Below are 26703 nucleotides of genomic sequence, written 5' to 3' on the forward strand. Positions count from 1 at the left end.
ATGGGATATGGAATGATGGATGGATGATGGATGGATGGATGGATGGATGGATGGATGATGATGGATGGATGATGGATGATGGATGGATGATGGATGATGGATGGATGGATGGATGATGGATGGATGATGGATGATGGATGGATGGATGGATGATGGATAGATGGACCCCCCCCCGCAGGTCTACAAGGAGAAGCTCTACGGCAAGAAGTACGTGTGGTTCCTCATCGGCTGGTACGCGGACAACTGGTTCCGCATCAAGGACCCGGCCATCAACTGCACCGAGGCCGAGATGGCCGAAGCTGTTGAAGGCCACGTCACCACCGAGATCGTGATGCTCAACCCCGAGAACACCCGCAGCATCTCCAACATGGTACAAGGACAACACGGAGACAGCTGGGAGCTCCAGCCCACCCCATCCCATCCCATCCCATCCCATCCCATCTCATCCCTTCTCCTCTTCTCCTTTTCTCCTCCGCCCATAGACCTCGCAGGAGTTCATTGAGAAGCTGCAGAAGAGGTTGGGGAAGAACCCTGAGGAGACGGGTGGCTTCCAAGAGGCCCCGTTGGCCTACGACGCCATCTGGGCCTTGGCCTTGGCCCTCAACAAGACCTCGACGGAGCTCATGAAGAAGGGGCTGCGCTTGGAGGACTTCAACTACAACAACAAGAACATCACGGATGAGATCTACAGAGCCCTCAACTCCTCCGCCTTCGAGGGCGTCTCGGTGCGTTGGTTTCTTCTCCCCATTGAGGTCCTCCTATGGTCCTCCATCTTCATGGTGTCCCCATTGAGCTACCTCCATGGGGACATGGTCCTTCCACCTGAGAGGTCCCCATCGCCCATCTCCATCCCACCCCACAGGGCCACGTTGTCTTCGACGCCAGCGGCTCCCGCATGGCCTGGACGCTCATTGAGCAGCTCCAAGGTGGGTGAGGACATTGGGGTGCCACCAGGTCTATGGGGTGGGGATGAGCAGCAGAAGGTCCTATTTGGAGGCAAATCGCCAATGGAGAACCTCAAAGGTGGGACCAGTCATGGTCAACATGAACAATGAGCTGGGTGATGGAGCAGTGGGGACCTTTGGTGGCACCAAAGTGGAGGAGCACACGAGATGTCCATCACCTCTGTGGACACCTTCTGGCAACGCTTGGTCTCCTCCACCATGAAGAAGTGGTTCGTGATGGTCCCATGGAGCTCCAGACCCATCATCATCGTCATGGCTCTTCACTGGATGCTCTCCAGTAGGTCTCTTGTACCGGGCAGCCCAGTGGTGGCCCCATGTCTCCAGATCAAGGTCCTTCTTGATGGGCTGGAGAAGCGAAGTGTGAGGAACCTCATGAGGTTCAACAAGGGGAAGAGCTTCAGGAGCAGCTCCAGGCACTGGGACAAGCTGGGGGTCAACCAGAAGAAGACCATGGTGGGCACCAAGATGACCATGGTCCTAAGCTAAATAGTGGTGGTGAAGGTCGAGGAGATGACCGTGACCCTCTGCTGATCCCCAGTGAGAGATGGGGCCAGGTCTGGTCTCCCCAGTATAAGAGACCTAATGGGGAGCACCCAGTGAAGGTCCACGCTGCTGCTGGGGCTGGAGCTCCACCTGACCATGAAGAACCACTTCTCCATGGTGCTGGGGACCAAGCACCAGCAGAATGTGCCCAAAGAGATGATGGAGCCTCCATCTTTGAAGACATCCAAACACTACGTGGATGATGACCCTCAGAGGTTCCTCCAGCCCCATAGTGACCCTCTGGGGGGTGATGGGTGACAGATGAGGGATCTCCATCCAACCCAGCCCATGTCTTCTCCTACCACAGGAGGTGTCTACAAGAAGATCGGTTACTACGACAGCACCAAGGACAACCTGTCCTGGTACAACAACGACAAGTGGATTGGTGAGTGGGGCCACCAATGGGTTCTCGGCAGGTTCCTGCTATGGGGATGGGTGGAGAAGACCCTTCCCATGGTCACCTAATGGTGATGTGGGGTCTACAGGAGGTTCCCCACCAGCCGACTACACCAAAGTCATCATCACCTTCCGCTTCCTGTCCCAGAAGCTCTTCATCTCCGTCTCCGTGTTGGCTTCATTGGGCATCCTCTTGGCCATCATCTGCTTGGCCTTCAACATCTACAATGGACATGTCAGGTCAGTGGTGTCCATGGGTTTCATTGTAAGACCTTCAGGTGCCACCAAGGCTGTAGATGGCCCTGTAGGACCTTCAGGTGCCACCAAGGCTGTAGATGGCCCTGTAGGACCTTCAGGTCACACCAAGGCTGTAGATGCCCCTGTAGGACCTTCAGGTGCCACCAAGGCTGTAGGTGGCCCTGTAGGACCTTCAGGTCACACCAAGGCTGTAGATGGCCCTGTAGGACCTTCAGGTCACACCAAGGCTGTAGATGGCCCTGTAGGACCTTCAGGTGCCACCAAGGCTGTAGGTGGCCCTGTAGGACCTTCAGGTCACACCAAGGCTGTAGATGGCCCTGTAGGACCTTCAGGTGCCATCAAGGCTGTAGATGGCCCTGTTGGACCTTCAGGTCACACCAAGGCTGTAGATGGCCCTGTAGGACTTTGAGGTGCCACCAAGGCTGTAGATGGCCCTGTAGGACCTTCAGGTCACACCAAGGCTGTAGATGCCTCTATAGGACCTTCAGGTCACACCAAGGCTGTAGATGGCCCTGTAGGACCTTCAGGTCACACCAAGGCTTCTCCTGCAGGTACATCCAGAACTCCCAACCATACCTGAACAACATGACGGCCGTTGGTTGCACCTTGGCCTTGGCCGCCGTCTACCCCCTTGGACTTGATGGCTACCACATTGGCCCAGAGCTGTTCCCCTTCGTGTGTCAGGTATGGAGGTGGTGGGGGCTTGGTGGTGGGTCCAAGAGGATGGAGGCAACCACAAGGTGGGGATACACAGGGGGGAAGTGTTGGAGATGCCACCAGGGGATGGAGGCAACCAGAGGAGGAACATTGGAGATACCATAAAGGGATGGGGGCAACCAGAGGAACATTGGAGATACCATGAAGGGATGGGGGCAACCAGAGGAGGAACATTGGAGATGTCATGAAAGGATGGGGGCAACCAGAGTAGGAACATTGGAGATACCATGAAGGGATGGGGGCAACCAGAGGAGGAACATTGGAGATACCATGAAGAGATGGGGGCAACCAGAGGAGGAACATTGGAGATGTCATGAAAGGATGGGGGCAACCAGAGTAGGAACATTGGAGATACCATGAAGGGATGGGGGCAACCAGAGGAGGAACATTGGAGATACCACCAGGGGATGGGGGCAACCAGAGGAGGAACATTGGAGATACCATGAAGGGATGGGGGCAACCAGAGGAGGAACATTGGAGATGCCACCAGCGGATGGAGATACTTGGAGGGGACACAGATGGGGACATCCAAATGAGATGGCCAATGGAGGTCCCTGGGTGGTGCTTCCCTTCCATGGGGGTACATTGGTGGTGGGTACATGTGGATGGGGAGGTCCAACCCCCCCCATCCCACCTCCTACCCCTTCCATAGGCGCGACTGTGGCTCCTGGGTCTTGGCTTCAGCCTGGCCTATGGGAGCATGTTCACCAAGATCTGGTGGGTCCACACGGTCTTCACCAAGAAGGACGACAAGAAGGAGAAGAGGAAGGTGAGGAGAAGACCTGGATGGGCTCAGGAGGAGCCCAGGGGGGGTCCTGCTGACGCTGGTGCTGTGTCCCCCCCCCCAGACCTTGGAGCCATGGAAGCTCTACGCCACCGTGGGGCTGCTGGTGGGGCTGGATGTGGTCACCTTGGTCATCTGGCAGATCGTGGACCCCTTGCACCGCACCATCGAGGTGGGGCAGGGATGGGGGTCTTGGGGTTGGGTTGAGGTGTTGGGTGGTTGCTCTTGGTGCTGGGGAGGTTCTGGAGGTGTTGGGGGGACCTCAAGGTGTTGGGGGGACCTCAAGGAGTTGGGAGGACCTCAAGGTGTTGGGGGGACCTCAAGGTGTTGGGGGCACCTCAAGGTGTTGGGGGGACCTCAAGGTGTTGGGGGCACCTCAAGGTGTTGGGGGGATCTCAAGGTGTTGGGGGCACCTCAAGGTGTTGGGGGGACCTCAAGGTGTTGGGGGCACCTCAAGGTGTTGGGAGGACCTCAAGGTGTTGGAAGGACCTCAAGGTGTTGGGGGGACCTCAAGGTGTTGGGAGGACATCAAGGTGTTGGGAGGACCTCAAGGTGTTGGGAAGACCTCAAGGTGTTGGGGGGATCTCAAGGTGTTGGGGGCACCTCAAGGTGTTGGGGGCACCTCAAGGTGTTGGGAGGACCTCAAGGTGTTGGAAGGACCTCAAGGTGTTGGGGGGATCTCAAGGTGTTGGGGGGATCTCAAGGTGTTGGGGGCACCTCAAGGTGTTGGGGGCACCTCAAGGTGTTGGGAGGACCTCAAGGTGTTGGGGGGATCTCAAGGTGTTGGGAGGACCTCAAGGTGTTGGGGGCACCTCAAGGTGTTGGGAGGACCTCAAGGTGTTGGGGGGACCTCAAGGTGTTGGGGGGATCTCAAGGTGTTGGGGGGACCTCAAGGTGTTGGGAGGACCTCAAGGTGTTGGGAGGACCTCAAGGTGTTGGGAAGACCTCAAGGTGTTGGGGGCACCTCAAGGTGTTGGGGGGACCTCAAGGTGTTGGGAGGACCTCAAGGTGTTGGGGGGACCTCAAGGTGTTGGGAGGACCTCAAGGTGTTGGGGGGATCTCAAGGTGTTGGGAGGACCTCAAGGTGTTGGGGGGGATCTCAAGGTGTTGGAAGGACCTCAAGGTGTTGGGAGGACCTCAAGGTGTTGGGGGCACCTCAAGGTGTTGGGGGGACCTCAAGGTGTTGGAAGGACCTCAAGGTGTTGGGAGGACCTCAAGGTGTTGGGAAGACCTCAAGGTGTTGGGGGCACCTCAAGGTGTTGGGGGGACCTCAAGGTGTTGGGAGGACCTCAAGGTGTTGGGGGGACCTCAAGGTGTTGGGAGGACCTCAAGGTGTTGGGGGGATCTCAAGGTGTTGGGAGGACCTCAAGGTGTTGGGGGGATCTCAAGGTGTTGGAAGGACCTCAAGGTGTTGGGAGGACCTCAAGGTGTTGGGGGCACCTCAAGGTGTTGGGGGGACCTCAAGGTGTTGGAAGGACCTCAAGGTGTTGGGGGGATCTCAAGGTGTTGAGGTGCTGCTCAGGGGACAACCCCACACCAACACCCCCCCCTTTGTCCCCCCCATGTCCCCCCAGGAGTTCACCAAGGAGGAGCCCAAGATGGACTCGGACGTCTCCATCCTGCCCCAGCTGGAGCACTGCAGCTCCACCAAGATGAACACGTGGCTCGGTGGGCAGCAGAGGGGTCCATGGGGTGGGACATGGGCAGAGATGAGACTTGGGGGGCAGGGGAGGGTCCCCATTGGGTTGGTGGCACCACAACGTTGTGGAGGCCCATAGGAAGCAGTTGGATGCTCCTTGTTTGACCACTCATGGTCCCTTCGTCCATCCCAAGGGATCTTCTACGGCTTCAAGGGGTTGCTCCTGCTCTTGGGCATCTTCTTGGCCTATGAAACCAAGAGCGTGTCCACCGAGAAGATCAACGACCACCGAGCGGTGGGAATGGCCATTTACAACGTGGCGGTGAGTTGTCCCTCACCTCCTGCTCTGCTCTTCACCCCCCATCCCATTGGTGGCCACCGAAGCCACGTCTCCTTCCACCCCACAGGTCCTCTGCCTCATCACGGCGCCCGTCACCATGATCCTCAGCAGCCAACAGGATGCGGCCTTCGCCTTCGCCTCCTTGGCTGTTGTCTTCTCCTCCTACATCACCTTGGTTGTCCTCTTCGTGCCCAAGGTGATGGTGGGGACAAGGGACGGGCTTGGTCCAAGCGTTTCCTATGGGGCTGGCGAGGAACCTTATGGTCACCTTATGGAGGTTCCTTCTCATGGAGATGGTTGAGGGAGACCTTTGGGTGTTGCCTTTGGGCCTTCACCTCGTTGGCCGTTGTCTTCTCCTCATACCTCGCCAAGGGGACAAGGGATGGGGTGGTCCAAGCGTTTCTGCAGGGGTTGGTGAGGAACCAGCACCCCAATGGCTGGAGGTGCTTCTGGAGCCATGGAGGTTCCTTCTCATGGAGGGACAAAGCGGGGGGACACAAGGTTGGCACCTACAAGGTGCCGGTGGCCGGTTGTAGATGCGGCGCCTCATCACCCGCGGCGAGTGGCAGTCGGAGCAACAGGACACCATGAAGACGGGGTCGTCCACCAACAACAACGAGGAGGAGAAGTCCCGGCTCCTGGAGAAGGAAAACCGGGAGCTGGAGAAGATCATCGCAGAGGTGGGGTTGGGGGGGGGGACGCCCCAAAGGGTGGGCAAGACATGGAGGTGGGGCGGAGAGGCAGGGTTGGAGCTTCATGGAGCTTCAGGTGGGAGCTTCGTGTTGGAGCTTCATGGAGCTTCATGGAGCTTCATGTTGGAGCTTCATGTTGGAGCTTCATGTTGGAGCTTTATGGAGCTTCAGGTGGGAGCTTCATGTTGGAGCTTCATGGAGCTTCATGGAGCTTCATGTTGGAGCTTCATGTTGGAGCTTTATGGAGCTTTGTGAAGCTTTATGGAGCTTCATGTTGGAGCTTCATGTTGGAGCTTTATGGAGCTTTATGAAGCTTCATGGAGCTTCATGTTGAAGCTTCATGTTGGAGCTTCACGGAACTTTATGGAGCTTCATGTCAGAGCTTCATGGAGCTTCATGGAGCTTCATGGAGCTTTATGGAGCTTCATGTTGGAGCTTCATGGAGCTTCATGTTGGAGCTTTATGGAGCTTCATGTTGGAGCTTCATGGAGCTTCATGTTGGAGCTTTATGGAGCTTCATGTTGGAGCTTCAAGGTTGGAGCTTCATGTCAGAGCTTCATGGAGCTTCATGTTGAAGCTTCATGTTGGAGCTTCATGGAGCTTTATGGAGCTTTATGGAGCTTCATCTTGGAGCTTTATGGAGCTTTGTGGAGCTTTATGGAGCTTCATCTTGGAGCTTTATGGAGCTTTGTGGAGCTTTATGGAGCTTCATGTTGGAGCTTTATGGAGCTTTATGGAGCTTCATGTTGGAGCTTCATGTTGGAGCTTTATGGAGCTTTCTGGAGCTTCATGTTGGAGCTTTATGGAGCTTCGTGGAGCTTTATGGAGCTTCATGTTGGAGCTTCATGTTGGAGCTTTATGGAGCTTCATGTTGGAGCTTTATGTTGGAGCTTCATGGAGCTTTATGGAGCTTCATGTTGGAGCTTCATGTTGGAGCTTCAAGGTTGTAGGTTGAGGGTTGTAGCTTGAGGGTTGTAGTTTCAGTGTTGGAGCTTCAAGGTTGGAGCTTCATGTCAGAGCTTCATGGAGCTTCATGTTGGAGCTTCATGTTGGAGTTTTACGGAGCTTCATGGAGCTTCATGTTGAAGCTTCATGTTGGAGCTTCATGGAGCTTTGTGGAGCTTCATGTTGGAGCTTTATGGAGCTTCATGGAGCTTCATGTTGAAGCTTCATGGAGCTCATGTTGGAGCTTTCTGGAGCTTCAGTGTTGGAGCTTCAGTGTTGGAGCTTCAGGGTTGGAGCTCCGTGTTGGAGCTTCATGTTGGAGCTTTATGGAGCTTCATGGAGCTTCATGTCAGAGCTTCATGGAGCTTTATGGAGCTTCATGTTGGAGCTTTATGGAGCTTCAAGGTTGGAGCTTCATGTTGGAGCTTCAAGGTTGTAGGTTGAGGGTTGTAGCTTGAGGGTTGTAGTTTCAGTGTTGGAGCTTCAAGGTTGGAGCTTCATGTCAGAGCTTCATGGAGCTTCATGTTGGAGCTTCATGTTGGAGTTTTACGGAGCTTCGTGGAGCTTCACGTTGAAGCTTATTGTTGGAGATTCATGTTGGAGCTTTATGGAGCTTCATGGAGCTTCATGTTGAAGCTTCATGTTGGAGCTTCATGGAGCTTTGCGGAGCTTCATCTTGGAGCTTTATCGAGCTTCATCTTGGAGCTTTATCGAGCTTCATGGAGCTTCATGTTGGAGCTTTACGGAGCTTCAGTGTTGGAGCTTCAAGGTTGGAGCTTCGTGTTGGAGCTTCATGTTGGAGCTTTATGGAGCTTTGTGGAGCTTCATGTTGGAGCTTCATGTTGGAGCTTTATGGAGCTTCATGTTGGAGCTTCATGTTGGAGCTTCATGGAGCTTCATGGATCTTCATGGATCTTTATGGAGCTTCATGTTGGAGCTTCATGTTGGAGCTTCATGGAGCTTCACGGACCTTTATGGAGCTTCATGTTGGAGCTTCATGTTGGAGCTTCATGGAGCTTTATGGAGCTTTATGGAGCTTCATGTTGGAGCTTCATATTGGAGCTTCCTGGAGCTTCATGGAGCTTTATGGAGCTTCATGTTGGAGCTTCATGGAGCTTTATGGAGCTTCATGTTGGAGCTTTATGGAGCTTCATGGATCTTCATGGAGCTTCACGGAGCTTCATGTTGGAGCTTCATGTTGAGGGTTGGAGCTTGGAGGAGCTTGAGGGTTGGATCTTCAGGCTGGAGCTTCCCATTTATCCCTTCAAGCCCCCCCCTCCCCTTCCCTCGCCCCCCCCCCCCACCCCATTGCTGCCCCTCCTGACCCCCCGTCCCTGTCCCCCCCCCATAGAAGGAGGAGCGTGTCTCCGAGCTCCGGCAGCAGCTCCAGGCCCGGCAGCAGCTCCGCTCCCGCCGCCGCTCGTCCAACCCCTCCCGGGACGTTGACAACCACGTGCAGGGGGGGTTCAACCCCTCGGCGGCCCCCCCGGGGCCCTTCTACCCCCCGAACCTGCCCCTCGTCCGCTGCCTCGTGGCCGAACAGGCCGACAAGTTGGGTCGGGGCAACTGCGACGGGAGCCGCGTCCACCTGCTCTACAAGTGACCCCCGCGGCAACGGGGGCGACTGGCATGGGGGCAATTACGGGGGGGGGTAATTGCAATGGGGGGCAATTACGGGGGGGGGGTAATTGCAATGGGGATAATTACAATGGGGGGTGATTGCAATGGGGGGGCAATTACAGTGGGGGGGCAATTGCAATGGGGGGGTAATTGCAATGGGGGGTAATTGCAATGGGGGGGTCATTACAGTGGGGGGGCAATTACAGTGGGGGGGTAATTGCAATGGGGGCAATTACAGTGGGAGGGGTAATTACAATGGGGGTAATTGCAATGGGGGGCAATTACAATGGGGGGCAATTGTAATGGGGGCAATTACAGTGGGGAAGCAATTGCAATGGGGGGGCAATTACAGTGGGGAGGGGGTAATTACAATGGGGGGCAATTGTAATGGGGGGGCAATTACAGTGGGGGGGCAATTTCAACGGGGGGCAATTACAGTGGGGAGGGGTAATTACAATGGGGGGGCAATTGTAATGGGGGGGCAATTACAGTGGGGGCAATTGCAACGGGGGGGCAATTACAGTGGGGAGGGGGTAATTACAATGGGGGGGCAATTGTAATGGGGGGGCAATTACAGTGGGGGGGCAATTTCAACAGGGGGCAATTACAGTGGGGGGGTAATTACAATGGGGGGCGATTACAGTGGGGGGGCAATTGCAGTGGGGGGGGCAATTACAGTGGGGGGGCAATTGTAATGGGGGGTAATTACAATGGGGCGGTAATTGCAATGGGGGGTCATTACAAGGGGGGGGCAATTACGGTGGGGAGGGGGTAATTACAATGGCGGGGCAATTACAGTGGGGGGGTCAATTGCAATGGGGGGTAATTGCAATGGAGGGGTAATTGCAATGGGTGGGTCATTACAATGGGGGGTCATTACAATGAGGAGGGTAATTACAATGGGGAGGGGGCAATTACAATGGGAGGGTAATTACAATGGGGGGTCATTACAATGAGGGGTAATTACGATGGGGGGTAATTAGCATGGGGGGGTCATTAGCATGGGGAGGGGGGTAATTACAATGGAAAGGGGGTAATTGCCATAGGGAGGGGTTAAAGGCCGTGGGGAGGGGGGTAAATACCAGGTCTATCTGCCCTACAAGTGACCCTTGGGGCAACGAGGGGGTAATTAGCATGGGGGGTATAATTAGTGAGGGGGTAATTAGCATGGGAAGAAAGAGCTAATTGCCATAGGGAGGGGTAATTACCATGGGGGGGGCAATTACAATGGGGAGGGAGGTAATTGCAATGGGAAGGGGGTAATGGCCATAGGGAGGGGGGTAACGGTGACGGTGAAGGGGGTAATTGCCATAATGAAGGGGGTAATTAGCATGGAGAGGGGGTAATTACAACGAGGAGGGGGTAATTAGCATGGAGAGGGGGTAATTAGCACGGGGAGGGGGTAATTAACATGGGGAGGGGGTAATTAACATGGGGAGGGGGTTGTTGGGGAGGTTGGAGCCTCTTGGCTCTCTTGGTCCATAACGTGGCTCCGGGTGTCACCCGCCTCCGCCTGTTGTCACCGCGGCCCCCTCTGGCCAAGCCAGCCCCCTACAGCCCCCCCATGGCCCTCCCAGCTCCCCCATGGCCAACCCATTGCCCTTATGGTTGACCCATGGCCCCTACAGCCATCCCCTATGGTGAACCCATCACCCCTATGGTGAACCCATCACCTACAGTCAACCCAGCCCCCTACAGCCATCCCCTATGGTGAACCCATCACCCCTATGGTGAACCCAGCCCCCTATGGTGGATCCATGTCCCCTACAGTCATCCCCTATGGTCAACCCATCTCCCCACAACCACCCCCTATGGTTGTCCCATCTCCCCTATGGCCAACCCATCGGCCCTACAGTCAACCCACCTCCCCTATAGTCATCCAAGCCCCCTACAGCCATCCCCTATGGTGGACCCATTGCCCCTACAGTCATCCCCTATGGCCAACCCATTGCCCTTATGGTTGACCCATGGCCCCTACAGCCATTCCCTATGGTGAACCCATCACCCCTATGGTGAACCCAGCCCCCTATGTTGGACCCATGTCCCCTACAGTCATCCCCTATGGTCAACCCATCTCCCCACAACCACCCCCTATGGTTGTCCCATCTCCCCTATGGCTAACCCATTGCCCTTATGGTTGACCCATGGCCCCTACAGCCATCCCCTATGGTGAACCCATCACCCCTATGGTGAACCCATCACCCCTATGGTGAACCCAGCCCCCTACAGCCATCCCCTATGGTGGATCCATGTCCCCTACAGTCACCACTATGGTCAACCCACCTCCCCACAACCACCCCCTATGGTTGTCTCATCTCCCCTATGGCCAACCCATCGGCCCTACAGTCAACCCACCTCCCCTATAGTCATCCAAGCCCCCTACAGCCATCCCCTATGGTGGACCCATTGCCTCTACAGTCATCCCCTATGGCCAACCCATTGCCCTTATGGTCGACCCATGGCCCCTACAGCCATCCCCTATGGTTGTCCCATCTCCCCTATGGTCAACCCATTGGCCCTACAGTCAACCCAGCCCCCCTATAGCCATCCCCTATGGTGAACCCATCACCCCTGTGGTGAACTCAGCCCCCTACAGCCATCCCCTATGGTGGATCCATGTCCCCTACAGTCATCCCCTATGGTGAACCCATCACCCCTGTGGTGAACCCATCACCCCTATGGTGAACCCAGCCCCCTATGGTGGATCCATGTCCCCTACAGTCATCCCCGATGGTCAACCCATCTCCCCACAACCACCCCCTATGGTTGTCCCATCTCTCCTATGGCCAACCCATTGTCCTTATGGTTGACCCATGGCCCCTACAGCCATCCCCTATGGTGAACCCATCACCCCTATGGTGAACCCATCACCCCTATGGTGAATCCATCACCTACAGTCAACCCAGCCCCCCTATAGCCATCCCCTATGGTGAACCCATCACCCCTATGGTGAACCCAGCCTCCTATGGTAGACCCATGTCCCCTACAGTCACCCCTATGGTCAACCCATCTCCCTACAGCCACCCCCTATGGTTGTCCCATCTCCCCTATGGTCAACCCATTGGCCCTACAGTCAACCCAGCCCCCTACAGCCACCCCCTATGGTGGACCCACATCCTTCCCTCTCCCCCCCCACAACCACCTCCTGCTGTAGCCCCCCCACCCCAGTCCCAGTGTTGTGGGGCTCCCCCCCATAGCCTCTACCTGTGTCTAGTGGAGCCGTGTCAGGCTGTAGCGCACAACCTGCTCGTACAACCCAGCCCTATCGCAGGCGCCGGCTGTAGCGAGCGGCTGTTGGGGGTCACTGGTTGCTACAACCGGGGTTTGGGGGGGGGGGGTTAAAGCTCTTTTGTCCGGCTGTAGCTCCCAAGGAGGGGGGGGGGTACAGGCGGAGGGGGGGTCGCTTGTTTCCTGTCCGCGCAGACTGTTGTAGCCGGGGTCTGGGTCCTCCTGTACAGTCGCACTTTAGTGGACAACCGGACCCTGCTTCTTCGCCTGTGTCTCGTGTGCTGGTTCTATGGGGAAAGGGGGGGACACACACCGGGGGGTACGGGCATGGGGGGGCCCAGGAGGGGTCCTGGAGCCGGTTGTTCCTGGCGCCGGTTGTTCCTGGGGCCAAGTGTTCCCGGATCAGACCATTCCTGGATCTGATGGTTCCTGGGTTGGGTTGTTCCTGGATCCGATTGTTCCTGGGTCCGACTGTTCCCAGATCTGATTGTTCCCAGATCTGACCATTCCCGGATCAGACTGTTCCTGGATCCAATTGTTCCCGGGTCCGACTGTTCCCAGATCTGATTGTTCCCAGATCTGACCATTCCTGGATCCAACTGTTCGTGGGTCCGACTGTTCCCAGATCTGATTGTTCCCGGATCTGACCATTCCTGGATCCAACCGTTCCTGGATCCGATTGTTCCTGGGGCCAACTGTTCCCGGATGTGATTGCTCCCAGATCCGACTGTTCCCGGGTCCAACTGTTCCTGGATCCGACTGTTCCTGAATCTGATTGTTCCCAGATCTGACCATTCCTGGATCAGGTTGTTCCTGGATCCAGTTGTTCCTGGATCCGATTGCTCCTGGATCCGATTGTTCCTGGATCTGACCATTCCTGGGTCCAACTGTTCCCGGGTCTGACTGTTCCCGAATCTGATTGGTCCCGGATCTGACTATTCCTGGATCCGACTGTTCCTGGGTCAGGTTGTTCCTGGATCCGGTTGTTCCTGGGTCCGGTTGTTCCTGGATCCGGGGGGGGCTTGAGCACATCAAGGGGCACCCAACAGGCACCGGGGATGGGGCTCGGGGACATCGAAGGCGGAAGAGCCCCCCCCCAGCCCCACAGACACCCCCGAGCCCCCCAAGTGCCCCCCCCAGCCCCACAGACACCCCCGAGCCCCCCAAGTGCCCCCCCCACAGCCCCACACATGGAACCGGCGGCGGCGCATGCGCAGAGGGAGGTGGTGAAGCCGCGGCCGCCATGTTTGTTAAGGGCAAGTGCGCCCGCTGCGCGCCGCGATTGGAGAGGCTGGCACGTGTCAGCCAATCAGAGGTGGAAGCGGGGTTGGCGTCATCGGGTGCTAGGCAGGCTTTGGGGATATGGGCTGAGGGGTGTGGGGTATGGGATAAGGGATATGGGGTATGGGATATGGGGTATGGGATATGGGGTGTGGGATATGGGGTGTGGGATATGGGATATGGGGTATGGGATATGGGGTGTGGGATATGGGATATGGGATGTGGGATGTGGGATATGGGGTGTGGGATATGGGGTGTGGGGTGTGGGATATGGGATATGGGGTGTGGGATATGGGATATGAGGTATGGAGTATGAGGTGTGGGGTGTGGGGTATGGGATATGGGATATGGGGTATGGGATATGGGATATCCGGTATGGGATATGGGATACGGGATATGGGATATGGTGTATGGGGTATAGGATATGGGGTATGGGGTATGGGATAAGGGATATGGGGTGTGGGATGTGGGATAAGGGCTATGGGATATGAGGTGTGGGATGTGGGATATGGGATACGGGATATGGGGTATGGGATATGGGGTATGGGATATGGGGTGTGGGATATGGGACATGGGGTGTGGGATGTGGGATATGCAGACATAGACTCATGGAATCAACGAGGTGGGAAAAGACCTTTGAGCTCCCGAGGTTCTTCCCATGGTTGCTCCGATGTCCCTATTCCACGACCTTCGCGCTGGGGAAGCCTCGCTCTGCGCATCCCACGCGTGTTCGGGGGGACCCCGCCTCCGGGGCGGCATTCCAGGGGTTTTCCTTCCTTTCCATCCCCAATTCCCGCAGAATTCCTGCTCTTTTGGGGCTTCGGAGGCTCTTTGGAGGACTATCGACCACCGAGCTGCTCCGGGAGGACTGAGCGGCGCCTTCTCACCATGGAGAACCCTCCCCTCCCGCCGCAGCACAGGGGGGCACTTCCGCTTCCGGCAGCGCGGGAGGAGCCGGTTGCCGGCGCCCGGGGCTCGTCCCCCCCCCCCCATTAGTTCATTAATGACATTAATTAATCGCTATTAATGGACTAATCGCGGCCGCTCGGGGGCTCTTGGGCAGGAGGAGCCGCGCCGGGGGACGAGGCCCGAGGAGGAGAAGCGGCGACAACGGAGCCGGAGCCTGAGGAAAGGTCATTAATCGCTAATAAGTCATTAATTAGCGGCTATTAATGACGCTCATCCCGCTAATTAATGCCTGTTGGCCTTAAGGCGCTATTGGAGGGGATCATTAGGGTTAATTAGAGCAATAGAGTGTTAATGAGGGGGTTGATTAGAGCCATAGAGTGTTAATTGAGGGTTAATTAAAGCCATTGATTACTAATTGAGGGTTAATTAAAGCCATTGAATGTTAATTGAGGGTTAATTAAAGCCATTGAATGTTAACTAAAGGCTTAATGAAAGCCATTGATTGTTAATTGAGCGTTAATTAAAGCCTTAGAGTGTCAATTAAGGGGCTAATTTAAGCCATAGAGCTAATTAAGGGTTAATTAGAGCCATTGAGTGTTAATTAAGGATTATTCAAAGCCATTGAGTGTTAATTAAAGGGTTAATTAAAGCCATTGATTATTAATTGAGGGTTAATTAAAGCCATAGAGTGTTAATTGAGGGTTTATTAGAGCCATAGAGTCTTAATTAAGGAGTTAATTAAAGCCATAGAGTGTTAATTAAGCGTTAATTAAAGCCATAGACGTGGCTTGGTTTGTCCTGGTTGGGCTGTTCCATTGGGGGGGGTGTTAATCATGGTGGTAATTGTGACCCTAATTAATCACCCCCAATTAATACCCCTTATTAATCGCCCCAATTAACCTCCCCCAATTAATCCACCCATTAATCACCCCCAATTAATCACCCCAATTAATCACCCCACTTAACCCCGTAATTAAGACTCTCTATTAACCCCCCCATTAAACCTGCCAATTAATTGCCCCAATTAAACTCCAATTAAAAGCCCCAATTAACCCCCTTATGAAACACCCCCATTAAATGGTCTCAATTAATCAGCCCCAATTAACACCCCCCAGTTAAATCACTGCCAATTGGGAGCCCTCAATTAACCCTCCAATTAAGTCCCTAATTAATCCCCCCATTAATCACCCCTATTAATCACCCCCACTTAATTAACTCCCTATTAATTACCCCATTAATCACCCCTATTAATCACACCCTATTAATTACCCCCATTAATCACCGCTATTAATCACTCCCTGTTAATTACTCCCCATTAATCACCTCCATTAGTCACCCCCTACTAATCACCCTTATTAATTGCCCCCTATTAATTACCCCCATTACCAACCCCTATTAATCACCCCCTCTTAATTAACTCCTATTAATTACCCCCATTAATCACCCCCCATTAACCAACCCCTATTAATCACTCCCTCTTAATTATCTCCTATTAATTACCCCCACTAATCACCCCCCATTAGCCAACCCCTATTAATCACTCTCTCTTAATTATCTCCTATTAATTACCCCCATTAATCACCCCCCATTAACCAACCTCTATTAATCACCCGTCTTAATTACCCCTATTAATAACCCCAAAAATCATCCTCTATTAATCACGCCTTATTAATTACCCCATTAATCTCCCCTATTAATCAGCTCCTCTTAATTACCCCTGTATTAATTGCCCCCATTAATCTCCCCTATTAATCATCCCCCCTTTAATTACCCATTATTAATCCCCCCCATTAATCGCCCCTATTAATTAGTCCCGATTAATCGCCCCCATTTGCACTGGGAAGGGATGTTGGGACCCCTCTGGCTGCTGCTGGAGGCAGGGATGGGACACGGATTGGGAATGGGATGGGATGGGAATAGGATGGGGTGGGATGGGGATGGGAATGGGATGGGATGGGATTGGGAATGGGCTGGAGACAGGGAATGGGATGGGATGGAATGGGATGGGATGGGGATGGGAATGGGATGGGATGGGAATGGGATGGGGATGGGAATGGGATGGGATGGGAATGGGATGGGATGGGGATGGGAATGGGCTGGAGACAGGGAATGGGATGGGATGGAATGGGAATGGGCTGGAGGCAGGGAATGGGATGGGGATGGGAATGGGATGGGATGGAGACAGGGAATGGGATGGGATGGGAATACGATGGAGGCAGGGAATGGGATGGGATGGGAATGGGATGGGATGGAGACAGGGAATGGGATGGGATGGGAATACGATGGAGACAGGGAATGGGATGGGATGGGAATACGATGGAGGCAGGGAATGGGATGGGATGGGAATGGGATGGGATGGGAATGGGATGGGAATGGGCTGGAGACAGGGAATGGGATGGGATGGGATGGGGATGGGAATGGGATGGGATGGGAATGGGATGGGATGGGGATGGGAATGGGCTGGAGACAGGGAATGGGATGGGATGGAATGGGAATGGGCTGGAGGCAGGGAATGGGATGGGATGGGAATGGGATGGGATGGGAATGGGATGGGAATGGGCTGGAGACAGGGAATGGGATGGGATGGGATGGGGATGGGAATGGGATGGGATGGGAATGGGATGGGATGGGGATGGGAATGGGCTGGAGACAGGGAATGGGATGGGATGGAATGGGAATGGGCTGGAGGCAGGGAATGGGATGGGATGGGAATGGGATGGGATGGAATGGGAATGGGCTGGAGGCAGGGAATGGGATGGGATGGGAATGGGCTGGAGGCAGGGAATGGGATGGGATGGGATGGGAATGGGATGGGATGGAGACAGGGAATGGGATGGGATGGGAATGGGATGGGATGGGGATGGGAATGGGCTGGAGACAGGGAATGGGATGGGATGGAATGGGAATGGGCTGGAGGCAGGGAATGGGATGGGATGGGAATGGGATGGGATGGAGACAGGGAATGGGATGGGATGGGAATACGATGGAGGCAGGGAATGGGATGGGATGGGAATGGGATGGGATGGGAATGGGATGGGATGGGAATGGGCTGGAGACAGGGAATGGGATGGGATGGGATGGGGATGGGAATGGGATGGGATGGGAATGGGATGGGATGGGGATGGGAATGGGCTGGAGACAGGGAATGGGATGGGATGGAATGGGAATGGGCTGGAGGCAGGGAATGGGATGGGATGGGAATGGGATGGGATGGAGACAGGGAATGGGATGGGATGGGAATACGATGGAGGCAGGGAATGGGATGGGATGGGAATGGGATGGGATGGGAATGGGATGGGATGGGAATGGGATGGGAATGGGCTGGAGACAGGGAATGGGATGGGAATACGATGGAGGCAGGGAACGGGATGGGATGAGATGGGAATGGGATGGAGACAGGGAATGGGATGGGATGGGATGGGATGGGAATGGGCTGGAGGCAGGGAATGGGATGGGATGGGATGGGAATGGGCTGGAGACAAGGAATGGGATGGGATGGAATGGGCTGGAGACAGGGAATGGGATGGGAATACGATGGAGGCAGGGAACGGGATGGGATGAGATGGGAATGGGTTGGAGACAGGGATTGGAATGGGCTGGAGACAGGGACTGGGATGGGATGGGATGGGAATGCGCTGGAGGCAGGGAATGGGATGGGAATACGATGGAGGCAGGGAACGGGATGGGATGGGATGGGAATGGGATGGAGACAGGGATTGGGATGGGATGGGATGGGCTGGAGGCTGGGAATGGGATGGGATGGGAATGGGATGGAGACAGGGAATGGGATGGGCTGGGAATGGGCTGGAGACAGGGAATGGGATGGGATGGGAATACGATGGAGGCAGGGAATGGGATGGGATGGGAATGGGATGGGATGGGAATGGGATGGGAATGGGCTGGAGACAGGGAATGGGATGGGAATACGATGGAGGCAGGGAACGGGATGGGATGAGATGGGAATGGGATGGAGACAGGGAATGGGATGGGATGGGATGGGATGGGAATGGGCTGGAGGCAGGGAATGGGATGGGATGGGATGGGATGGGAATGGGCTGGAGACAAGGAATGGGATGGGATGGGAATGGGCTGGAGACAGGGAATGGGATGGGAATGCGATGGAGGCAGGGAACGGGATGGGATGAGATGGGAATGGGATGGAGACAGGGATTGGAATGGGCTGGAGACAGGGACTGGGATGGGATGGGATGGGAATGCGCTGGAGGCAGGGAATGGGATGGGATGGGAATGGGCTGGAGACAGGGAATGGGATGGGAATACGATAGAGGCAGGGAATGGGATGGGATGGGATGGGAAAGCGCTGGAGGCAGGGAATGGGATGGGATGGGAATGGGCTGGAGGCAGGGAATGGGATGGGATGGGAATGGGATGGGAATGGGATGGGAATGGGCTGGAGACAGGGATTGGGATGGGATGGGAATGGGCTGGAGGCAGGGATTGGGAATGGGATGGGATGGAGACAGGGAATGGGATGGGATGGGATGGGATGGAGGCAGGGTATGGGATGGGGTGGGAATGGGATGGGATGGAGACAGGGAATGAGATGGGATGGGATGGGAATGGGATGGAGACAGGGAATGGGATGGGATGGGAATGGGCTGGAGGCCAGGAATGGGATGGGCTGGAGACAGGGAATGGGATGGGCTGGGAATGGGCTGGAGGCAGGGATTGGGATGGGATGGGCTGGGAATGGGCTGAGGACCCTTCCCGAAGCTCCCAGTGGATGGGATCCCGGAGCCCCCTTTTCCCACCTCTCCAGGTTCTCTTTGCTTCCCGGCTGGAACGATGCAGGAGAACTACGACTCCCTCCTCCTGCTGGGTAAGGAATGATCCCGGAGCCATCATCCCTCGGGATCACGGCATTCCCACCGCGTGACGAAGCCTCTGCCTTGCTTTTCCCACCACAGAATTCCCCATTCCCAAACCCACCGTCATCTCCCGCCTGGAGCTGGAGGAGGAGCTGGGGGTGCCCGATCCCAACGATTCCAAGGAATGGGAAATCCTCAGGGTGGCCCCTGCAGGTGAGCGGCAGCGGGACACTGGGAATGGGGTTGGGAATTGGGGGGGCGCTTCTCAGAGCTGGAATTCCTTGGGATTCCCCCTGGTTCCCATTAGAGCCAAGGCATTCCCATTGGAACTGGGAATCAGTCCTGGGAATGGGAATCACCCCATGGACCTGGGAATGGCTCCCATTGGGAGTGGTTCCCGTTGGGAATTGTTCCCATTAAACTGGGAATTGCTCCCATTGGTGTTGGGAATCATTCCTGGGAGTCACTTCCATGGAATCCCGTTGGGAATCCCTTTGGGAATCTCTTTGGGAATCCCACCCATGGGAAGTGGGAATCGTTCCCATTGGTGCTGGGAATCATTGCTGGGAGTCACTTCCATGGAATCCCATTGGGAATCTCTTTGGGAATCCCATCCCTTGGAACTGGGAATCATTCCTGGGAGTCACTTCCATGGAATCCCATTGGGAATTCCTTCGGGAATCCCACCCATTGGTGTTGGGAATCACTCCTGGGAGTCACTTCCATGGAATCCTGTTGGGAATCCCTTTGGGAATCCCACTCGTTGGAAGTGGGAATCGTTCCCATTGCTGTTGGGAATCATTCCTGGGAGTCACTTCCATGGAATCCCATTGGGAATCTCTTTGGGAATCCCACTCATTGGTGTTGGGACTCACTCCAGGGAGTCACTTCCATGGAATCCCATTGGGAATTCCTTTGGGAATCCCACCCATTGGTGCTGGGAATCACTCCTTGGAGTCACTTCCATGGAATCCCGTTGGGAATCCCTTTGGGAATCCCACCCATTGGTGCTGGGAATCACTCCTTGGAGTCACTTCCATGGAATCCCATTGGGAATCTCTTTGGGAATCCTACTCATTGGTGTTGGGACTCACTCCAGGGAGTCACTTCCGTGGAATCCCTTTGGGAATCTCTTTGGGAATCCCACCCCTTGGTGCTGGGAATCACTGCTGGGAGTCACTTCCATGGAATCCCGTTGGGAATGCCCCGTTGGCTCCTTCTCTCCCCGCAGATGACGGCACATGGAGCGGGAATGACGAGGACCCCCCGGCTCCGCCACATCCCGACATCCCCTTATCCCATGGGATCAAGGCCGCTGCTTCCCACCCCCCTCCCTCCCTCAGCCCTTCCTGGCTCCCTCCGGAAGCTCCTTCCCAAATCCCAGCTCCCAAATCCCGACGTTCATTCCCAGCTCCCCCCCGAGCGCTCCCAAGGGAGAAACCCTTCAAATGTGGGGATTGTGGGAAGAGCTTCACCCGCAATTCCAACCGGAATGCCCATCAGCGCACCCACGGCCCTTCCCAAACCTATCCCAAATGCGGGAATTCCGCCCCCCGCCGCCTCCTTTCCAAACCCCATTCCTGCTCCACGTGTGGGATGAGCTTCCCGTGGAGTTCCGATCCCATTCGCCACAATGGACCTTTGGAATGTCCGGGATGTGGGAAGAGTTTCCATGGGAATTCCAAGCTCCAGCGTCGGAAAGCTTTGGGAATGAGGCCCTATCGCTGCTCCGACTGCGGGAGGAGCTTCAGCTACAGCTCAGCATTCCTGAAACACCAACGGAATCACGGTCAGGATCGGGCCCAGCAGCATTCCCAGGGTGGGAATTGCTTCCCGGGAAGCTCCGGGCTCAGGCGGCACCAGCGGAGCCATCTGGGATAAGGGCTCATCCCTTGGGAATCAGCTGGAGCTCGTGGAATGCAGGGATGTGGGGCTGGAGGTGGGTCCGGATGGATCCCAGAGGTGCCAGGTGGGATTCCAGGGGGCTGGAATCATGTTGGGAATGGACCCAAGGGGCTGTTTTGCTGCTTCCATGGGGAATTCGATGTCTGGGGTGAGGGATGATCCAATGGGAATGAGTTGGAGCTCATGGACATGGAGCTGGAGGTGGCTGCAGATGGGATCTAAGAGGTTCCGGATGGATCCAAGGGGTTCCATGGGGCTGGAATCACGTTGGGAATGGACCCAAGGGGACATATCACTGCTTCCATATGGAATTCGATGTCTGGGATGAGGGATGATCCAATGGGAATGAGCTGGAGCTCATGGACATGGAGCTGGAGGTGGCTCCTGATGGATCCAAGAGGTTCCAGATGGGATCTAAGGGGTTCCATGGGGCTGGAATCACGTTGGGAATGGACCCAAGGGGCTGTTTTGCTGCTTCCATGTGGAATTCGATGTCTGGGATGAGGGATGATCCATTGGGAATGAGCTGGAGCTCATGGACATGGAACTGGAAGTGGCTCCTAATGGATCCAAGAGGTTCCAGATGGGATCTAAGAGGTTCCAGATGGATCCAAGGGGTTCCATGGGGCTGGAATCACGTTGGGAATGGACCCAAGGGGACATATCACTGCTTCCATGGGGAATTCGATGTCTGGGATAAGGCACAATCCATTGGGAATGAGCTGGAGCTCATGGACATGGAGCTGGAGGTGGCTCCTGATGGATCCAAGACGTTCCAGATGGGATCTAAGAGGTTCCATGGGGCTGGAATCACGTTGGGAATGGACCCAAGGGGCTGTTTTGCTGCTTCCATGTGGAATTCGATGTCTGGGATGAGGGATGATCCATTGGGAATGAGCTGGAGCTCATGGACATGGAACTGGAAGTGGCTCCTAATGGATCCAAGAGGTTCCAGATGGGATCTAAGAGGTTCCAGATGGATCCAAGGGGTTCCATGGGGCTGGAATCACGTTGGGAATGGACCCAAGGGGCTGTTTTGCTGCTTCCATGGGGAATTCGATGTCTGGGATAAGGCATAATCCATTGGGAATGAGCTGGAGCTCATGGACATGGAGCTGGAGGTGGTTCATGGGGGGATCCAAGAGGTTCCGGATGGATCCAAGGGGTTCCATGGGGCTGGAATCACGTTGGGAATGGACCCAAGGGGACATATCACTGCTTCCATATGGAATTCGATGTCTGGGATAAGGCATAATCCATTGGGAATGAGCTGGAGCTCATGGACATGGAGCTGGAAGTGGCTTCAGATGGGATCTAAGAGGTTCCGGATGGATCCAAGGGGTTCCATGGGGCTGGAATCACGTTGGGAATGGACCCAAGGGGCTGTTTTGCTGCTTCCATGTGGAAGAGAATCCCATGGGAATCCCATAAGTGTGTCCTCAATGCAAGAAGCAGCTTTGGGATCCCCCAAATCCCTGTGGGATCCATGTCATATCCATGGATGTTGTGCCGTGGGGTGGCTGGGGCCTGGTTTTCCCTATGGAATGGGGTTGGGAGTGGGAAAAGAGCTTGGAAAAGGGGGAAAAGAGCCGGGAAAAGTGGAATTCCACCCCCTGTACGAGCACCAGGAGCCGGGAACGTCCCTATGGAGCCTCCCCCATTCCAGAGTAAAGAGTTTTCCAGCCTGGATCCGCTTGTCGGGAATTCTTTGCCCCCCAAAAGGGTCCTTTTGGTCCCAACCCCCCAATTCCCACCCAAATTACCAGGTTTTGGGTGTGTTTGGGGCGTTTTGGGGTGGTTTTGGTGTTTGGGGCTGGTTTGGGGCTATTTGGGGCTGTTTTGGGCTGTTTTGAGGCTGTTTCTGGCTGGTTTGGGGCTATTTTGGGCTGTTTCAGGCTGTTTTGGGGCTATTTTGGGCTGGTTTGGGGCTGTTCTGGGCTATTTTGGGCTGGTTTGGGCTGATTTTGGGCTATTTTGGGCGGTTTGGGGCTATTTTGGGCTGTTTCGGGCTCTTTTGGGGCTGGTTTTGGGCTGTTTCGGGCTGTTTTGGGGCTGTTCCGGGCTATTTTGGGCTGTCTGGGGCTATTTTGGGGTAGTTTGGGGCTCTTCGGGGCTGTTTCGGAGCTATTTCGGGCTGGTTTTGGGCTATTTTGGGCTGTTTCGGGCTGTTTGGGGCTGTCTCGGGCTGGTTTGGGTCTGTTTGGGGCTATTTTGGGCCGTTTCGGGCTGGTTTGGGTCTGTTTGGGGCTATTTTGGGCCGTTTCGGGCTGTTCGGGGCTGTCTCGGGGCTGTTTCAGGCTGGTTTGGGTCTGTTTGGGGCTATTTTGGGCTCTTTGGGGCTATTTTGGGGCTCTTTTGGGGCTATTTCGGGCTGTTCGGTGCTGTCTCGGGGCTATTTCGGGGCTACTTTGAGCTCTTTGGGGCTATTTTGGGCTGTTCGGGGCTGTTTCGGGGCTATTTCGGGGTCTTTTGGGGCTCTTTTGGGGCTATTTCGGGCTGTTTCGGGGCTACTTTGGGCTCTTTGGGGCTATTTCGGGCTGTTTCGGGGCTACTTTGGGCTCTTTGGGGCTATTTCGGGCTGTTTTGAGGCTATTTTGGGGCTGTTTTGGGGCTATTTCGGGCTGTTTGGGAGTGTTTTGTGGCTGTTTCGGGCTGTTTCGGGGCTACTTTGGGCTCTTTGAGGCTATTTCGGGGCTACTTTGGGCTGTTTGGGGCTATTTCGGGCTGTTCGGGGCTGTTTCGGGGCTATTTGGGGCTGGTTTGGGGCTGTTCGGGGCTGGTTTGGGGCTATTTCGGGCTGTTTCGGGGCTGTCTCGGGGCTGGTTCCGGCTCTTCGGCTCCCGCAGCCCCCGGTGGGGGTTGAACTTCCTGTGTCAGCGGCGCCGCCGCCTCCATTGTCCAGCGGCAGCGGCCGAAGGTACCGGAGCCGCGGCCGGGATGGGGCGGGAATGGGGCGGGAATGGGGCGGGAATGGGGGGGGGGGATGGGAATGGGATGGGGGGGTGGGGGGGTGGGAATGGGAGGAGGGGGATGGGGATGGGGATATGGGGGGGGGGGGGGGTCTCACTGTTGGATGTGACTTGTGGGGACAAAAGGGGGCTCCGGGGAGATGGCGTCTGGATGGAAGCATCAGCAACAACCAACCGGCCCCAAAACAGCCCCAAAGCAGCGCAAAATAGCCCCAAAATAGCCCCAAACTAGCCCCAAACCAGCCCCAAACAGCCCCAAAATAGCCCAAAACAGCCCAAACCAGCCTAAACCAGCCACAAAACAGCCTCAGAACAGCCCAAACCAGCCCCAAAATAGCCCAAAACAGGCCAAAACAGCCCCAAAACAGCCAAAATCAGCCCCAAACTTGTCCCAAAACAGGCCCAAAATAGCCCAAAACAGCCCAAAACAGCCTAAACGAGCCCCAAAACAGCCTAAACGAGCCCCAAAACAGTCCCAAAACACCTGAAAACACCCCAAAACACCCCAAGCAGCCCCAAAACAGCCCCATTCCCACTGTAGGAACCTCATGGGGCTCTGGGGGGGGTCTCCCATTACTCCGTTCCTCCGGAATCCCGGGAATGCGATGGCGGGAATGGGATCAGGAGCCCCCGTCCCCCCCCATGGTCCCCATAGTGGGGTCTTGCGGGTGTTTTGGGTGTCTTGAGGGTGTTTTAGGGTGTTTTGGGGCTGTCTTGGGTGTTTTGGGGCTGTTTTGGGGGTGGTTTTGGGGTGTTTTGGATGGGTTTGGGGTGGTTTTGGGTGTTTTGGGCTGTTTTGGGGTGGTTTCAGTGGTTTTGGGCTGTTTTGGGGTGTTTGGGAGTGGTTTTGTGGTGGTTCCGGGTGTTTTGGGGCTGTTTTGGGTGGTTTTGGGGTGTTTTTGCGTAGTTTGGGGGTGTTTGGGGTGGTTTTGGGTGTTTTGGGCTGTTTTGGGGGTGTTTTCAGTGGTTTTGGGCTGTGTTGGGGTGTTTGGGGGTGGTTTCGGGCGTTTTGGGTGTTTTGGGGCTGTTTTGGGTGTTTTGGGGCTGTTTTGGGGTGTAGTTTTGGGGTGGTTTTGGGTGTTTTGGGGGTGTTTGGGATGGGTTTGGGGTGGGTTTGGGTGTTTTGGGCTGTTTTGGGGGTGTTTTCAGTGGTTTTGGGCTGTTTTGGGGTGTTTGGGGGTGGTTTTGGGTGTTTTGGGGCTGTTTCGGGTGTTTTGGGACTGTTTTGGGGATGGCTTTGGGGTGGTTTTGGGTGTTTTGGGCTGTTTTGGGGGTGTTTTCAGTGGTTTTGGGCTGTTTTGGGGTGTTTGGGGGTGGTTTCGGGGTGGTTTCGGGTGTTTCGGGTGGTTTGGGGCTGTTTTGGGGGTGGTTTTGGGGTGGTTTTGGGTGTTTTGGGGGTGGTTTGGATGGGTTTGGGGTGGTTTTGGGTGTTTTGGGCTGTTTTGGTGGTGTTTTCAGTGGTTTGGGACTGTTTTGGGGATGGTTTTGTGGTGTTTTGGGGTGTTTTGGGGGTGTTTTCAGTGGTTTTGGGCTGTTTTGGGGTGTTTGGGGGTGGTTTCGGGGTGTTTTGGGGCTGTTTTGGGGGTAGTTTTGGGGTGGTTTTGGGTGTTTTGGATGGGTTTGGGGTGGGTTTGGATGTTTGGGCTGGTTTGGGGGTGGTTTCAGTGGTTTGGGACTGTTTTGGGGATGGTTTTGGGGTGTTTTTGGGTGTTTTGGTGGTGTTTTGGGCTGGGTTTGGGTGTTTTGGGCTGTTTTGGGGCTGTTTTCAGTGGTTTTGGGCTGTTTTGCGGTGTTCGAGGCTGGTCTGGGGCTGTTTTCGGTGTTTTTGAGCTGTTTGGGGTGTATTTTAGTTGGTTTTGGGGCTGTTTCCCCCCCCCCCTTTCCTGTCTCCCACAGGCAGAACCACCCCCCTTCCCCTTCCCTTGATGTCACCCAAACGCTGCCGCGTGCCCCCCCCGGCCCATTCCCGCTCGGAAGCCGAGGCCATGGCCGGGAATGGCGATGCCAGAGCCGGGCTGCTCCGGGGCCGCGGCGGCCGGAGGCGGAAGGAGACGGTGGTTGTGCGGCAACAGGCGGCGGGGGGGGAACACCCCAACATCTGCGTGGAATGCGGGAAGAGCTTCGCCCGGAGCGCGGCGCTGCTGGAGCATCGCCGGAGCCACCTGCAGGGGCCCGGAGCCGCCGGGAACGGCGCAGGGAAGAGCTGGAGCTGCCGGGAATGCGGCAAAGCCGTGGAGCAGCGGCGCGGGAAGAGGCGGGAGGGCGGGATCGCAGGTGGGGATGGGGTGGGAATGGGGTGGGGATGGTGGGGATGGGGATGGGAATGGTGGGGATGGGGATGGGAATGGTGGGAATGGTTTGGGAATGGGGGAATGGGGAAAAGTGGTGGGAATGGGGGTGGGAATGGGAGGGGGATGGGGTGGGGATGGGGTGGGAATGGTGGGAATGGGGTGGGAATGGTGGGAATGGGGGAAAAATGGTGGGAATGGGGGTGGGAATGGGAGTGGGAATGGTGGGGATGGTTTGGGGTGGAAATGTGGCGGAATGGGGAAAAGTGATGGGAATGGGGACGGGAATGGTGGGAATGGGGTGGGAATGGTGGGAATGGGAATGGGAATGGTGGGGATGGGGATGGGAATGGTGGGGATGGGGATGGGAATGGTGGGAATGGTTTGGGAATGGG

At 55.6% G+C, this 26703-nt stretch overlaps 3 protein-coding genes across 4 annotated transcripts; 2 read left to right on the plus strand and 1 right to left on the minus strand.

Moving 5' to 3' along the window:
• The first annotated feature begins 160 nt into the window (after window positions 1-160).
• GABBR1 (gamma-aminobutyric acid type B receptor subunit 1) lies at window positions 161-12397 on the plus strand. The gene is made up of 13 exons (XM_030475340.1): window positions 161-370; window positions 483-725; window positions 863-926; window positions 1816-1893; window positions 1994-2144; window positions 2714-2846; window positions 3532-3648; window positions 3728-3835; window positions 5238-5331; window positions 5497-5624; window positions 5710-5838; window positions 6179-6322; window positions 8631-12397. Exons 1-13 carry the CDS (start codon window positions 161-163, stop codon window positions 8880-8882), a joined length of 1851 nt encoding a protein of 616 aa, XP_030331200.1. The 3' UTR covers window positions 8883-12397.
• A 1595-nt stretch (window positions 12398-13992) lies between these two features.
• LOC115603468 (zinc finger protein 629-like) lies at window positions 13993-22740 on the plus strand. Of its 2 annotated transcripts, XR_003989875.1 has the most exons (5): window positions 13993-14541; window positions 19098-19157; window positions 19246-19359; window positions 20378-21668; window positions 21845-22740. XR_003989875.1 is itself a non-coding variant. In XM_030475373.1 (4 exons), exons 2-4 carry the CDS (start codon window positions 19124-19126, stop codon window positions 21025-21027), a joined length of 798 nt encoding a protein of 265 aa, XP_030331233.1. In that variant the 5' UTR covers window positions 13993-14541; window positions 19098-19123; the 3' UTR covers window positions 21028-22740. The 2 variants fall into 2 exon arrangements, 1 of the variants encoding a protein (XP_030331233.1); XM_030475373.1 differs by having other exon boundaries at window positions 20378-22740.
• Window positions 22741-24814: 2074 nt separating this feature from the next.
• LOC115603447 (nephronectin-like) lies at window positions 24815-26007 on the minus strand (the record flags this gene model as incomplete). Its single annotated transcript, XM_030475341.1, has 3 exons — window positions 25964-26007; window positions 25293-25374; window positions 24815-24862 (listed from the first exon to the last, which is right to left on the minus strand). Coding segments are annotated over exons 1-3 (174 nt in total), but the record flags the coding sequence as incomplete, so codon positions are not given.
• Between the last annotated feature and the right edge of the window lie 696 nt (window positions 26008-26703).

This window comes from Strigops habroptila, unplaced genomic scaffold (assembly GCF_004027225.2).
Source record: "Strigops habroptila isolate Jane unplaced genomic scaffold, bStrHab1.2.pri NW_022045635.1_ctg1, whole genome shotgun sequence".
Lineage (NCBI taxonomy): Eukaryota > Metazoa > Chordata > Aves > Psittaciformes > Psittacidae > Strigops > Strigops habroptila.

Coding starts and splice junctions, on each gene's coding strand:
- GABBR1 (XM_030475340.1), top strand. CDS start 161: ATGGACCCCCCCCCGCAGGTCTACAAGGAGAAGCTCTACGGCAAGAAG. Junction 2,847..3,531: donor TGTTCCCCTTCGTGTGTCAG/GTATGGAGGTGG, acceptor CCCCTTCCATAG/GCGCGACTGTGGCTCCTGGG. Junction 5,839..6,178: donor TTGTCCTCTTCGTGCCCAAG/GTGATGGTGGGG, acceptor GGCCGGTTGTAG/ATGCGGCGCCTCATCACCCG.
- LOC115603468 (XM_030475373.1), top strand. CDS start 19,124: ATGCAGGAGAACTACGACTCCCTCCTCCTGCTGG. Junction 19,158..19,245: donor CGACTCCCTCCTCCTGCTGG/GTAAGGAATGAT, acceptor TTCCCACCACAG/AATTCCCCATTCCCAAACCC. Junction 19,360..20,377: donor CCTCAGGGTGGCCCCTGCAG/GTGAGCGGCAGC, acceptor CTCTCCCCGCAG/ATGACGGCACATGGAGCGGG.